General features: G+C 38.5%; 3 protein-coding genes across 5 annotated transcripts; 2 read left to right on the top strand and 1 right to left on the bottom strand.

Annotated features, from left to right (window-relative positions):
• The first annotated feature begins 691 nt into the window (after nucleotides 1–691).
• med22 (mediator complex subunit 22) lies at nucleotides 692–4149 on the top strand. 3 transcript variants are annotated; one of them, XM_084359646.1, is made up of 5 exons: nucleotides 692–800; nucleotides 1051–1207; nucleotides 1422–1502; nucleotides 2017–2225; nucleotides 3686–4149. In XM_084359646.1, exons 2-5 carry the CDS (start codon nucleotides 1085–1087, stop codon nucleotides 3876–3878), a joined length of 606 nt encoding a protein of 201 aa, XP_084215772.1. In that variant the 5' UTR covers nucleotides 692–800; nucleotides 1051–1084; the 3' UTR covers nucleotides 3879–4149. The 3 variants fall into 3 exon arrangements, with proteins under 3 accessions (XP_084215772.1, XP_084215771.1, XP_084215773.1); XM_084359645.1 differs by having other exon boundaries at nucleotides 692–807; XM_084359647.1 differs by lacking the exon at nucleotides 3686–4149 and having other exon boundaries at nucleotides 698–807; nucleotides 2017–3316.
• A 211-nt stretch (nucleotides 4150–4360) lies between these two features.
• On the bottom strand, nucleotides 4361–7573 carry cUnh9orf78 (chromosome Un C9orf78 homolog). Its single transcript, XM_084359643.1, has 9 exons — nucleotides 7395–7573; nucleotides 7123–7182; nucleotides 6945–6996; nucleotides 6765–6835; nucleotides 6555–6632; nucleotides 6026–6223; nucleotides 5771–5907; nucleotides 5563–5667; nucleotides 4361–4838 (listed from the first exon to the last, which is right to left on the bottom strand). Exons 1-9 carry the CDS (start codon nucleotides 7469–7471, stop codon nucleotides 4741–4743), a joined length of 876 nt encoding a protein of 291 aa, XP_084215769.1. The 5' UTR covers nucleotides 7472–7573; the 3' UTR covers nucleotides 4361–4740.
• Nucleotides 7574–7586: 13 nt separating this feature from the next.
• nfu1 (NFU1 iron-sulfur cluster scaffold homolog) lies at nucleotides 7587–11736 on the top strand. The gene is made up of 8 exons (XM_084359644.1): nucleotides 7587–7691; nucleotides 9207–9307; nucleotides 9404–9539; nucleotides 10178–10244; nucleotides 10333–10450; nucleotides 10544–10607; nucleotides 10694–10868; nucleotides 11346–11736. The coding sequence occupies exons 1-8, from the start codon at nucleotides 7633–7635 to the stop codon at nucleotides 11382–11384; spliced, it is 759 nt and encodes a 252-aa protein (XP_084215770.1). The 5' UTR covers nucleotides 7587–7632; the 3' UTR covers nucleotides 11385–11736.
• Nucleotides 11737–12361: the final 625 nt, after the last annotated feature.

Here is a 12361-nt window from a genome sequence, read left to right as displayed (position 1 = left end):
GTGCTTTGCAGATTTTACATAAAACATGTTCACAAGGATGTTAATCGCTTCACCTCTGCCAACCGCTTATATGTTAAAGGATAAGTTCACTCAAACATGAAAACTGAAGTAGATGGGGACTTGTTTTAAAATGATTAAAAAAACAAACCAAAAACCAAAACATGAAATAGCTCAATACAACTCATCCTGTGTAATCCAGGTCTCCAGAAGCCCAGAGATCTTAAATTGATTTGTAAAGAGGTTATTTACCCTCACACAGTGACTGGCCTGTGTTGTCGCAAATGTTGGGAACCTCTGGTTTAGGAGAATGCTGTTTTTGCAGTGAATCTCCAGAAATAACTGGCTACAAAACAGTAGATATCCTTTAATATAACAAACAGCAATATAATCCAATATTAAAACAACACAAGCACCGACAGGGATTCTCTTTTGCATTATGAACTTTTCATACATGACATTTTGCTGCTGGTAAACACTTCTGCATTTGTATGTATGTCGTCTATCACTTAAAACTGCCCTGGAAGGCTTTATTGTCAGTGGCTTGTGCATTGATGTATGCTAGACTTGACTTAATGAAACAAAATCTAAAAGTGCAGATTTCTTCACGCAGGTATTGGAGATAAAAAATCGACACCTGTGTGTTATGGTGTAAAATCAGTGATTCTTCGCTAGAGGGCGACAACACGCAGACAAACCGGATGTGAGCCGCCATTTAACACCACGAAGAAGAAGAGGAGGAGGAGGCTCCAACGTAGTGGCGCTTGTTCTGCACAATAACGACATTGTTTACAAAGTATGCGGTAAGACGTAAGTGTTAAACATTACACAACATGTATTAAAACATCTTTTTTGTAGTAATACAGATATTAAAACCAAGTAAGTTAGACGTGCTTTACCTCCTTTTCTTTGAAAATGAACACACGCGCCTTTCTTTTCATGCTAGCTAGCTACTCGCTCCTGAATCACAATCGCGTTTTGTTTTCTGTGTTTTTGTGATAAACTTCACCCGCTGACTGGAGTTGTGTGTGTGTGTGGATTTGTTGGGAACAGGTAACGTGGGCTGCGTTGTCTTTCCCCGAGCACGATGGCTACACAGAGAGTGCTCCCTCAGAGCAAAGAGACTCTGCTGCAGAACTACAACAAGAGGCTGAAAGATGACATCAGGTCCATCCTGGACAACTTCACAGAAATCGTCAAGACAGCAAAGGTATATTTATACACCTTCATCTCCTTTCTGCTCACTGTTTATGCACCGTCTCTCTCTCTCTCTGCTCCTTTCTATGTGTTTATTATTTTTTGATGAAAAGTCATATTGGTGTCAGGATCTCTCATTTCTTGTCACGTCCTTTCTCTTGACATGTCTCTTTGCTCTAAATATTTGAATAATTGTGTATTATTCTCACACTGTTTTCTTTGTCCAGATAGAGGATGAGACACAGGTGTCCCGAGCAACCCAAGCAGAGCAGGACCATTATGAGATGCACGTCAGAGCAGCCAACATTGTACGTATAAGCTCAGTTTTCCAGAATAAACAACGTGCACAGATGTTTTTATTGTTCCTGTTGTGTAGTTAGGGACCCTGTTAGGATGTGTTTTAGTGTGGGGAGGGAAAGGTGAGAGATGGGCACAGGAAGAGCCAGTTACATTTGCTTCATCACGTTGCTGTAACTAAATGACATTAAGAGCACAGGCAGACACTGAATCTGCTGTTTTGCTATTTTGTGAAGTTGTGCCATAACTTTGATTTCAAAAATACAACAAGGAACTTGTTAGGATTTCTTTTGATTGGTGGAGTGCTGGGGATGATATGAGGGTCTCATAGTCTGATCAAAGAAGCTGCTCTGTAGTGTGCTGGTTCACTACATCACTAAAACAAAGATTACTTTGTTTCATCATTGTCATCTTTTGTTCAAAGGGGCCAGAATCAACAGAAATATGAAAGTTCCTTGTAGCAGCTTCAGACATTGTACATGTGCATCATTAAACCAATTCCCCTCGTCTCTGTTGTTGTCTCAGGTACGCGCCGGTGAGTCCCTGATGAAGCTGGTGTCGGATCTGAAGCAGTTCCTGATTCTGAACGACTTCCCATCGGTGAACGACGCCATCAGCCTCCAGAACCAGCAGCTCCGCTCGCTGCAGGACGAGTGCGACAAGAAGCTCACCTCACTTCGTGACGAGATCGCCATCGACCTGTATGAGCTAGAGGAAGAATATTACTCCTCCAGGTACAAGTAGGCTCGTACTTGCCCCCATCCCACCGCCCCTCTGTTGTCCCATGCCCAGCACCATGTACTGTCTCACCTTTATCATTCACTGCTGAGCCCGAGGAAGGGTTTATTTCTGCCAACATCTAAGTGTGACACCTTCTGGTAACATTCATCAACACAAAGCTTTTCTGTGAGTCGTTGTGATGGAGCTCATCTCACAAAGTGACTTTACATTGATATTGATTAGTAAGTGCCTTGAATTTCCTCTGCTCTATGACGTGCCCCGTTATTGGTCAAAATGGAGAAAACATCAGCATTAAAGGGGTTTTCAACTGAAGATCAGCAGTGTAAATGAATGCAGCTCTTAGGCTGTGACAGTTCAAGTGTATTTTGGGGCATTCGGTGCAGTTTACTGAAGTATGAAAGCCAGAAGGCATTCTTCCGATCACAAAGATCAATTTTATAATTCAGAACAGAAAGCATCAGACCCTCAGGTTCGGCAAATGTTGTCCGGCAAATAGGAAAGATGTGTGGTTTAGTGGAATGTTATAATAAGTTCCTAGTTCAATGTTTGAAATTCAAGTAATGACCAGAGTTCGTTAAAATCCATGTTTTTTAATACCTGGATGAGCTGTTAGATGGATTTAAAAATATCGGAGTATGGCAACAAAAATCTTTGTAGAGAAAGTGAACTCCCTGTAGAAGAAGTACTCATTGAAAGAACTTAAACTCTATCAGAAAATAGATTTTTATAATAATTTGTAGATTATTTATATATAATATTTAAATCATAAACATAACGGTGGTGACCTATATGGTAAATTTTAATGATGACTGTGGATGGATGTTTGATGTAGACTGTAAAATTAGTCACGACTGTTTATTTATTCCAGGTCAAATCTAAAGCTACTAAGAGTTTGTTACGTAGAGATTTTCTGTAAAAGCCATTTGGTATTTTTAATTGATCCGTCCTTAAGACCACCGAGGACTCAAGCTGTAACCATGCACACCATCACACATGGTGTGGTTGTACATGTGTACCAGTTTGTGCCAACTGTTCCAGTAGACCCAGAATGATTTAAGAAATAAAATAGAGACAAAACACTGCAGTAGTTTGTCTTGTTTTCTGTGAGAACATATTTAAAAGTGTCTCTTAGTCCTGTTTGGAGCATGCTGGGTGTGGGCCTTCCTTCCTCACTGCACTCGCTCTGCTTTCTCCTCCATCAGCAACTAATTGCACCTTTTTGCTGAACTTAAAATCAACAGTTGATTAAATCACCTCTTAATGCAGCGTCTAGTTATTGCACACGCGTTGATCCAGTTTCCAGTGCTTCTGCATAACCTCCATGCTTCTGTCGTATGTGTGCCTCTCTGTGTATGAATGTGCTTATTCTGACCTGCTGCTGACGCTCTTGTCTGCTCCTCTCTTTCTGTGCTGCGCTGATTCTTTGCCTCCTACTGGTTTCTGCTCCTCAAAGCTACAGTCAGTGGGACAGCACTGATCTGCCACTGTGCGAGGCCTACCGTAGACGAGACAGTTGGGCCTCCCCAGGCAGCAGCTGCAGCTCCACCCAGGGTGACCGAGAGGACGTAGAGGCACCTCCTTCACAGGAGACAAACCCCCAACACCATCTCAACGGACACGGGACGTCCTCTATAGAGAAACCATGAGGAAAAAAGTGGACACTGATTGGAACATTTTGGTCTGAAGTGGTTTGGCTCATTTAGGGTCCATCGCAGTGTGAACTAGTGTCTGATTAGGTTTTCCATTGTAATGTGTTATGGACTCGACTGAGGATTTATTTTGCATAGAGAAGAGTAAAATAAAGACACTGCACTCAACAGGAAATACCGGAAAAGCTTATTGGAATCAAAAGAATGACTGCCTCTAAAACATTTCAGATGTCAGTTTGAATTTTTCACAATAAATTTAAAATGTACACACTGTATATATATTACTGAAGTACAAGAAATGCAGACAACTTTATGAATGTCCAGTGTACCTTTTGGAGCATTTAAATACTGTACATTTTTATATTCTTATGTTGGACTGGGTATTGAGTGTCTTTCAGTTATTTAGTATGTTTTTGTAATGTTTTATTACTGCTTTTTTTTTTTTTTTTACTCCACCAAGCACTGGTCGCATTAAAGAACGAGTTAAAAACTTGTGGTTTTATGTTTTTAATCAAAACTTGTTGAAAGTCCTTATCACGAAATTCTACACCTAGAAGTCTAGATTTAACAGTAAACTAAAAAAGCAACATTTCTGATGTGAGATCCTGGTCTCATTTGACTGATTCCTCGGTCATCAGGCGATCCTGAACCACACGATGACCTGAATGATGTGGACTTCTCTTTTAACATGCACATCACAAAGCAAGTACACGGTATACAGATAACCACAGGGAGCTATTTACAGTCTTTACAAAGAACAACTGTCTTGGGAGTCCAGTATGCTAACCTAAAGGAGTCAGTCTTTATAAAGATGGGCATCATATTGAGTAATTCATCCTTAAAAAAAACATCCAGCTTCTCAATATCGCCGATTCATCTTCTTGAACTTCTCGTAATGGTAGTCGTCTGTGGCCTTTTCGTTGTTTGGACGTTTGCGGTAGTTGGGTGGTGACGTAGCTGTGGAATAACAAGAAGATATAAGAGCAGTGAGCAGCTATGATACTATTTGTATAAACAATGTTCCACATTAACAGTTTCTGCAGGGTGAAAAAGGTTAGATTGAACACTTTTTAAGACCATTATGGCTGCGATTAATCTAAAAAAATTAATCTATTTCACATCCATATTAGCAACAGAAATCCTAGTCTGCCGTCTCTTTGTTGTTACTACAACAGAATCACATGGGACCCTGACGTTAATGATGCTCCTGATATGAATACAGACCGACACTTTTCTTGCAAAAGGTGCCGCGTTATTTTCAAATTTGTTATTTTCAACAGGCTTAAACCAATGTGCTATTCTCATTTTGCAGTGCTGTTGCAGTTTAATCAACAACAAAAAAATCCCCCCAAAAACATTTATAAGCAAGACTGAACTTAATGCAACTTTATAAGAGTAACATTAACTTCAAAATCGTGTCAAAAAGGCCTGTAAATATAAAATATTTAAGACATTTTAAAGGCCTAAATTTGGGATTATTGGATTTAAGACCTTTGAAGAACCCACAGAAACCCTGAAATAAAGTCACTAATGCCACACAATTTATAGAAACAATCAAAATGTTATATTCTCCTCTGTTTCAGTGTGCTTGAAGTCATTATAACAGTATTCTGCAGTCTAGTGGTGCTGAACAACTAATAATTAATAAACCAACTAATAATTTGGTCCTGCAGCGTCTTACTTTCTGGACCCGGTTTCTCAGTGTCTCCCACACGCAGCGGCCTTGCTTTGGGCTCTTCTCTGTGTCTGTGGTGCCTCTGCGGTGCATTCACATCCTCATGATAAACTGAAAAAAAGTAGATTATATTATTTACATATTAAACCAACCTTTCACAAGTCACTGCTTATCAGTATTTAAACCTCGTCGTTAACTGATCAACAGAACTCACAGCGGTTGTGTTGGACGTAGTTGACAGCGATGTTGGTGGGTACAAATGATGTGCCATTGTCTTTTTTCTTGTTCCTCTGTTCTGCCAGAAGTTTGGCTTTTGCCTCCTCTGTGAAGATGATGTTCTTTATCTTTGCACTGGGGAAGAAATCACAGAAAACAAGCCCTCAGTAACAGAGTCAAATCCTTTCTGTCACTCTTGAAGATTCTAAAAAAATAAATCTACAGGATCACTTTGAGAATCTTCTTTACATACTCAATGCCAAGATCGACTTCAGGGATCCCACTCAGCATCTGATTGGACAACATCTCCTCTGTCTTCTTGGCTGAATTGACTCGAATGTTCTCAGGCAGCTCATACAGGTGGTCCTCTGCATTCTTCTGCTTAACTTTCTGTTCCTCTGCTTCAACCAACCCCTTCTTCTTTTTCAGCTCTGTCTCGATATATTTCATCCTGTGAGAATAGATTAATAAGAAAGGTTTTTAAATATTTCTATGAAGCACTTTGCAAACAACTGTGAGTGAGAAACCATGATTGTTTCATGGATTGCAATCTTCTGTTTTATGTGATTTTAGACTATTGCAGGAAATTCACTTGTCTTTCAAAATCAAATGACCAGTCTAAATCAAGTATATTGGCCCTCCACATTAGATAAAAGCATGCGGGAATATTGCTGTTAAACATCTAGATATACTCATGAGAAATAGGTGCTCCAGTTGAGGTTCAGGATTGGGATGAACCAGTTCATTCTGAGTGAGTGTATGTGTGTGAGTAGTGTACATACATGTCTGCATCCTCGTCTCTTCGGTTAGTTTCAGCAGAAAAAGAGGTGCCCAGGTTGAGGTCCGTCTCTTCTTCTGTCCTGGATGTGGAAAAGAGGTAACTCTGGGTCAGATTAGCTTCACTTGTGATTGCACACATTTTTCATTTTGTAATGACATTCATAACATTTTAATATCACTGCAGTCATTAAAGCAGTCACAGATTCACTTACATGTCCCTATTTCTGTCTTTGACTTTCTTCATGTCCACAACTCCTCCAGTCTTCATTTTAAAGGGGTCATTCTGTGAGAAAGGTTTATTTTTATAACCAAACATTCAACAAATAGCCAGTTTAAAACACATATTCTGGTTAATCCATATAAAGTAATGTTTTTTGAAAAAAGGCACTTACATCAATTTCAACTTCTGGTGGCAGTTTTTCTCCAACCAGCAGTGCGGTCACACTGCACAAAACGGAAATTTGAATATCATTTTATTTCTCATGTAATTTTTTAGATTTTTGACACTTTATCTTTTGAAACGTCTTCATTATTTAAGAAACAGCATCACAAGTGTTGCATTCACGTTACCTGACTCCAGTCTGCCGTTTCCGCAAACTCTGAAGCTCTTTAGCCTCTTCTACTTTCGACCTACACGGCCAACAAATACACATCAATTAAACGACATTAGCTAAAAATACAATAAAGTACAAATACATTAAGTCCATTAATAAATACTGCAGGTACTTATTATTTTTAACTTCGATGGAGCAGATGGCTACGTTAGCTAACAACCTTATTCTAGCGTTAGTAGCTAGCTAGCATTTTTGTTCATGTTGTGGAGTTTCAGTTAAGCACTTTACCTGACTTCTTTAGTTGTCTCATCTTCCTCCTCATCAGACGAGTCCTTTCTCCTTCTAAAGTTTTTGCCACTCGGCATTTTCACAGCGGCTTAATGTTATTTCAGAGCTTTCGCAAAATTGCGTTTGATAGCAGATGGTTGGGTGTCTTGGGGAAAGTTTTACCAAACGTACAATAATATTACGTCACTTCCGAAAGTAAGACTGATCACTTCCGTTGCTTTAGATAATCACAACAAACATGGCGACTTACAGACAGGTCGGCAGGTTGTTGGGTATTTCAGCAAGACTTTCGCGTCCGTAAGTTTACCTGTTTGTCAGCTGTGACAATGTGATGTACTTTTATTTTGCATTTGTTGTACCCGTATACATGCAGAGAGCTATTAACTGCCTGAGTACAGCTGACGTTAAACATTAGCGGCTAGCTAGCTAGCTAAGTTGCAGAGTGACGCAGACTGATTATTACTTCTCAGAGCAGCGTGAGGTGATGAACAGTCAGTTATGAAAGCTTGCTTGACATTGTTGAACAAAAATGACTCGTTAATGGCATACTAAAATAATTTCTTCTATTATTACATTTAAGTTAGTACACAATTAAATCCCTTCGAGTAAATTTTGTTGGAACCTCTTTTTTTATTAGCAGTCATCTAACGCCGCAGCCTTGAGCCTAAGTGCACATCTGGAAATTGTAATGTTTCATCAGAAATACTTTTTTCAAAAAATGGTAAATAAAGGCTAGCCCTGCTACATATCTAATGATGAGGATGAGGTCTTTGCTCTCCTCTGTAACTTTGATCTTATATTTGGAGTTGTCTGGTTGGAAAGTAAACCTTGCGAGTCACATTTCTCTCTCCAGTTATTTGTAGTTATTTTGATATAATTTATTGAATGAATAAACTTCGGATCCGAATGTTATTAAGTGTCTTGGAAACAATTTTTTAGGGCATTTTCATAACTTTGTGAAGCGTTTGTTTGGAGAATGCTTTAATTTTTATTGAGTAGTTTTTGACCGGAGATTGACCAACTAGGAGCATCCAGAGTCAGGTATATTTATCCTACAAAGATCTGTAACACCTCAGTTACACACAGGTGGTCTCCATTCATCTAATCTTGTCACAGTAAAGGTGGTGAACAGTTTAGCAATAGTTTTTTATGTGTGCCTACTACCTGTTATCATTGACTTGTAGATATCTGGTTTCATTTTCAGAGTTTGTCAGTAGATGTGGTAGGAAAGCTTAATTAATCAATTCTAGTTCAAAGTAAGTAAATAGTTAAATGAGGGGTTCACATTTTTGTTGCACTGTAGTATACCAGATATTTGTCTATATGTGAACATCCCTCCAATTCCCACATGACATGAATTGTGCATTGTCATTGCCATGGACAAGACAAATGATGCTTCCTGTTTTTTTAGTTTGTGCTGCATGAGTCATTGCAGGGCATGTTTTCTTCTTGCCCCATGTAACATTATTACTTGTGCTACAAAGGAATGATGTGTTGTGCACAAAAAGGTTTTAAGTAGATTAGTTTTACACAACTGATTCCGTTTTTAACCTCAAACATTCACAAGTAGGAGGGACGAAGATAAACAAGCTTGCATGGAAATTGAATATTCAGATTTTTAGCAGCATGAATTTGTTAATAAAGTGTTATTGTTTGCTGTTATATTCAGTGGTGGAGAGTTACTAAGTAGATTTACTCAAGAACTGTTTTGAGGTAATCGTGCTTGAATATTTCCATTTTCTGCTACTTTACACTTCTTTACTACCCACACCACTGGTAATAACCTTATGAATCTCTCTTATGTGTTGGCAGTCTTGCTGGCAGTGGATATCAGAGCGCTGGATTACACTGGCCTTCACATAACACAGGAGTCTCTAACAGATGGCCACAAAACCCCCATTGGGTTGTCCCTGGTGTGTATACCTGCAGCATGCTTGTGGCTCTATGACTTAGAGAAAACATAACGACCGATGTTACATTCTTCCTCTTTGTGTTTTGTCTAATTCCAGGAAGGACCATGTTTGTGCAGACGCAGGACACACCAAATCCAAACAGCCTAAAGTTTCTGCCCGGTCGTACAGTTCTTGAATCGGGAACGATGAACTTTGACAGCCCTCGTGACGCACACTGCTCGCCCTTAGTCAGGTATATGACTGCTTAAATACAAGTTTACTGAATGAAGAGAAATAAATCGCTTTCATAGCCTGTATTTTGATACGGTGTAGTAGTTTACTCCTAATAAGAATACAGCTACGATTATTTATTACACTTCTATCTGGCAAGCCCCCTGTGAAGTTTTATTCACTTGCCGTACCAGTAGCATGAGAACCAAAGCAATGAATGTGCCCAAGAATTTTTTTATTTATTCTTGTTGAGCACAGAAATAGCAGTAGGAAGAGTGTTTCTCAGGTTGTCCTTCAGTCTGCAGCCAGTGTCCTTAAAGCAAAGAACACAGTGTGTCCTCCACGGCTTGATTAGATTCTGTTACTGTGGATGCTTGTCTGAGCTTTTGAGCTTTCAATCTTTCAGTGTTACAGATCTTACCTGAAACACTGTTTGTGCCATAAGAAAAATAGATCAAAAGTGTGATATTAATGTAACACACATATGTGCATAGGCACTTTATTTGTACAACTGTGTTTCTTTTTTAAAGCATGATATCTGTTATTGGTTTGATTTATATAGCCTAGTTAGTGGATATTTTAAAACATTTCTAAACGTTGTAAATGTCAAATTAACTTTGTATGTCCCATAACAGCTCAATGTTCTATTTTTTTCTTCAGACAGCTGTTCAGGATTGATGGAGTCAAGGGTGTGCTCCTGGGCCCCGACTTTATCACCATATCAAAGGTAAAACTAGGTCCATATTATGTATAGTGTGGCATGTTGTACTCGCATTGCTTGGAATAACTTGCTTCCGTCCTCTCTCTCCACTTAGTCTGATGCAAATATGGAATGGAAAGTAATTAAGCCTGATGTATTCGCTACTATTATGGACTTTTTCACCTCTGGACTTCCTGTTGTCAATGAGGACAGCCAACCTAGTGCGGATACAGGTAAGGATTTCAATCAGCTATGCGGTGCGTTACACTGAACCTGGTAGGGCAAGCTGTTTGTGAATGCCAAGGAATCTCCACTTGTCTTTTCAGCTCCATCAGACGACGATGATGAAGTGGTTGCGATGATCAAAGAACTGCTGGATACTCGAATAAGGTGGCTGCACCTTAATATCCGCACCTGTCTCCTGTGACAGTGGCTTTCTGTTCTTTTTCCAAACGTGTGTTTTTCTTCTTCCCCAGGCCAACAGTGCAGGAGGATGGAGGTGATGTTCTGTATCGGGGCTTTGAAGACGGCATTGTTAAACTGAAGCTGCAGGGCTCATGCACCAGTTGTCCAAGTTCCATTGTTACTTTGAAGAGTGGAATCCAAAACATGCTGCAGTTTTATGTCCCTGAAGTTGAATCAGTGGAGCAGGTTTGTTTCTCCTGTGTTGCACACATGCTACTTAATTTAGTTAGATTAATACTTGCTTCTTCTTTCTGACTTCCTCTTTAATATTTTGTATTCTGCCGTGTTTTGGTTCATTGTAAAGGCTGGGACAGTAATTGATGTATAAATAATAACCATATACCTTGACAATAAAGAGTTATGATGATAAATAAATGTATAATTAAAGTGCAATTAGTGTTTTTTGTTTTATAATAGGCTTAAATACTTTTATAGTACTAAATAAATTACAGAGCTGCAGTAATTTGTTATAAACATTCTATTTTAGAGTTGCCAAGGCTTTAAGATCAGGTGTTTTTTGTTGTAATTTTTGTTGTATAAGTACTGTGTTTTAAAATTCCTTTTTATGACAGGATAACTGATAAAAGTTGCATTAAATAAAATAAGCGTTGGAAAATATCTGTGCTACTTGACAATAACTAAACTTGTTATATTCTCCCACAGGTGAAGGATGAGGAGGAGGAGAAGGCAGCTCAAGCGTGAACCACACCAAACCAGAGCACATTTTCACATTCCTCCCTCCTCTGGCCACAGTCATAGTAGCTGATGTATAGCTTTGCAGTGTGCGAGAACTCAACATCATCATTATTGCATAATTATTCATCCAGATGTTATTACTGACTTTGTTCAGCTTTTTCTGTGCTATGACAGTATTTTAAAAATTGGGACAGAAGAGCCCAGTTTCATAGAAACTGAGGATTACAGAGCATAAATAAATTGTATTTATTATTTCATATTGTTACACCTTTTCTGAATCATACACTTGTCAACACAGCCCTTAGGGCTACAATACATATACTGTATGTATATAAATAAAGTTTATTGAAATATTTTATGACTGCTGTGCCTCCAAATCCATCAGTTTATTGTTACGTGCAGTGAATAATTTATGTGTTTAATAATGTCATGCTTTTTACAACCCTCCTTCAGTGCAAACATACAAGATTACAGTTGCTAGATATCACTCACAATTATTATAAACTTTCTTATCTAGTTTTTTGTATTTTTTTGTCTGCTGATAAATGTACTTAAGTGTTAAGAGTATAAGTGAAAGTAAGTTATAAATATATTTACATGTTTGTATATACTGTATATTCAGCATTTTTTACGATTATTGAAGTCAGTGTTTTTTTAATCTTGATTGCGATTAAATAAATGATTTTTAAAATGTGCCACCGTGGCCCTGATGCAGCATGCAGTTCTCAAAGTAAACTAACTAGTAACTAAACTTTAGTAACTAAAGTTATCAAATGAATGTAGTGGAATAAAAGTACATTTTGGAGCTATAAAGTAGCAGAAAATGAAAATACTCAAAACTGTACTTGAGTTAATGTACTATGTTACATTCCATCTCTGATGATAACACAAACGTTTTTATAGGACTGATTGGGATTTTTTCTCTTCGACCAGCTTTACATTTGATCAAATAAACTTTCATGAACTATGCCAGTGATGCTTTT

The sequence above is a fragment of the Pagrus pagrus genome (assembly GCF_965226575.1).
Source record: "Pagrus pagrus genome assembly, chromosome: 8".
NCBI lineage: Eukaryota > Metazoa > Chordata > Actinopteri > Spariformes > Sparidae > Pagrus > Pagrus pagrus.
This window is presented reverse-complemented; position numbering and strand designations above follow the sequence as displayed.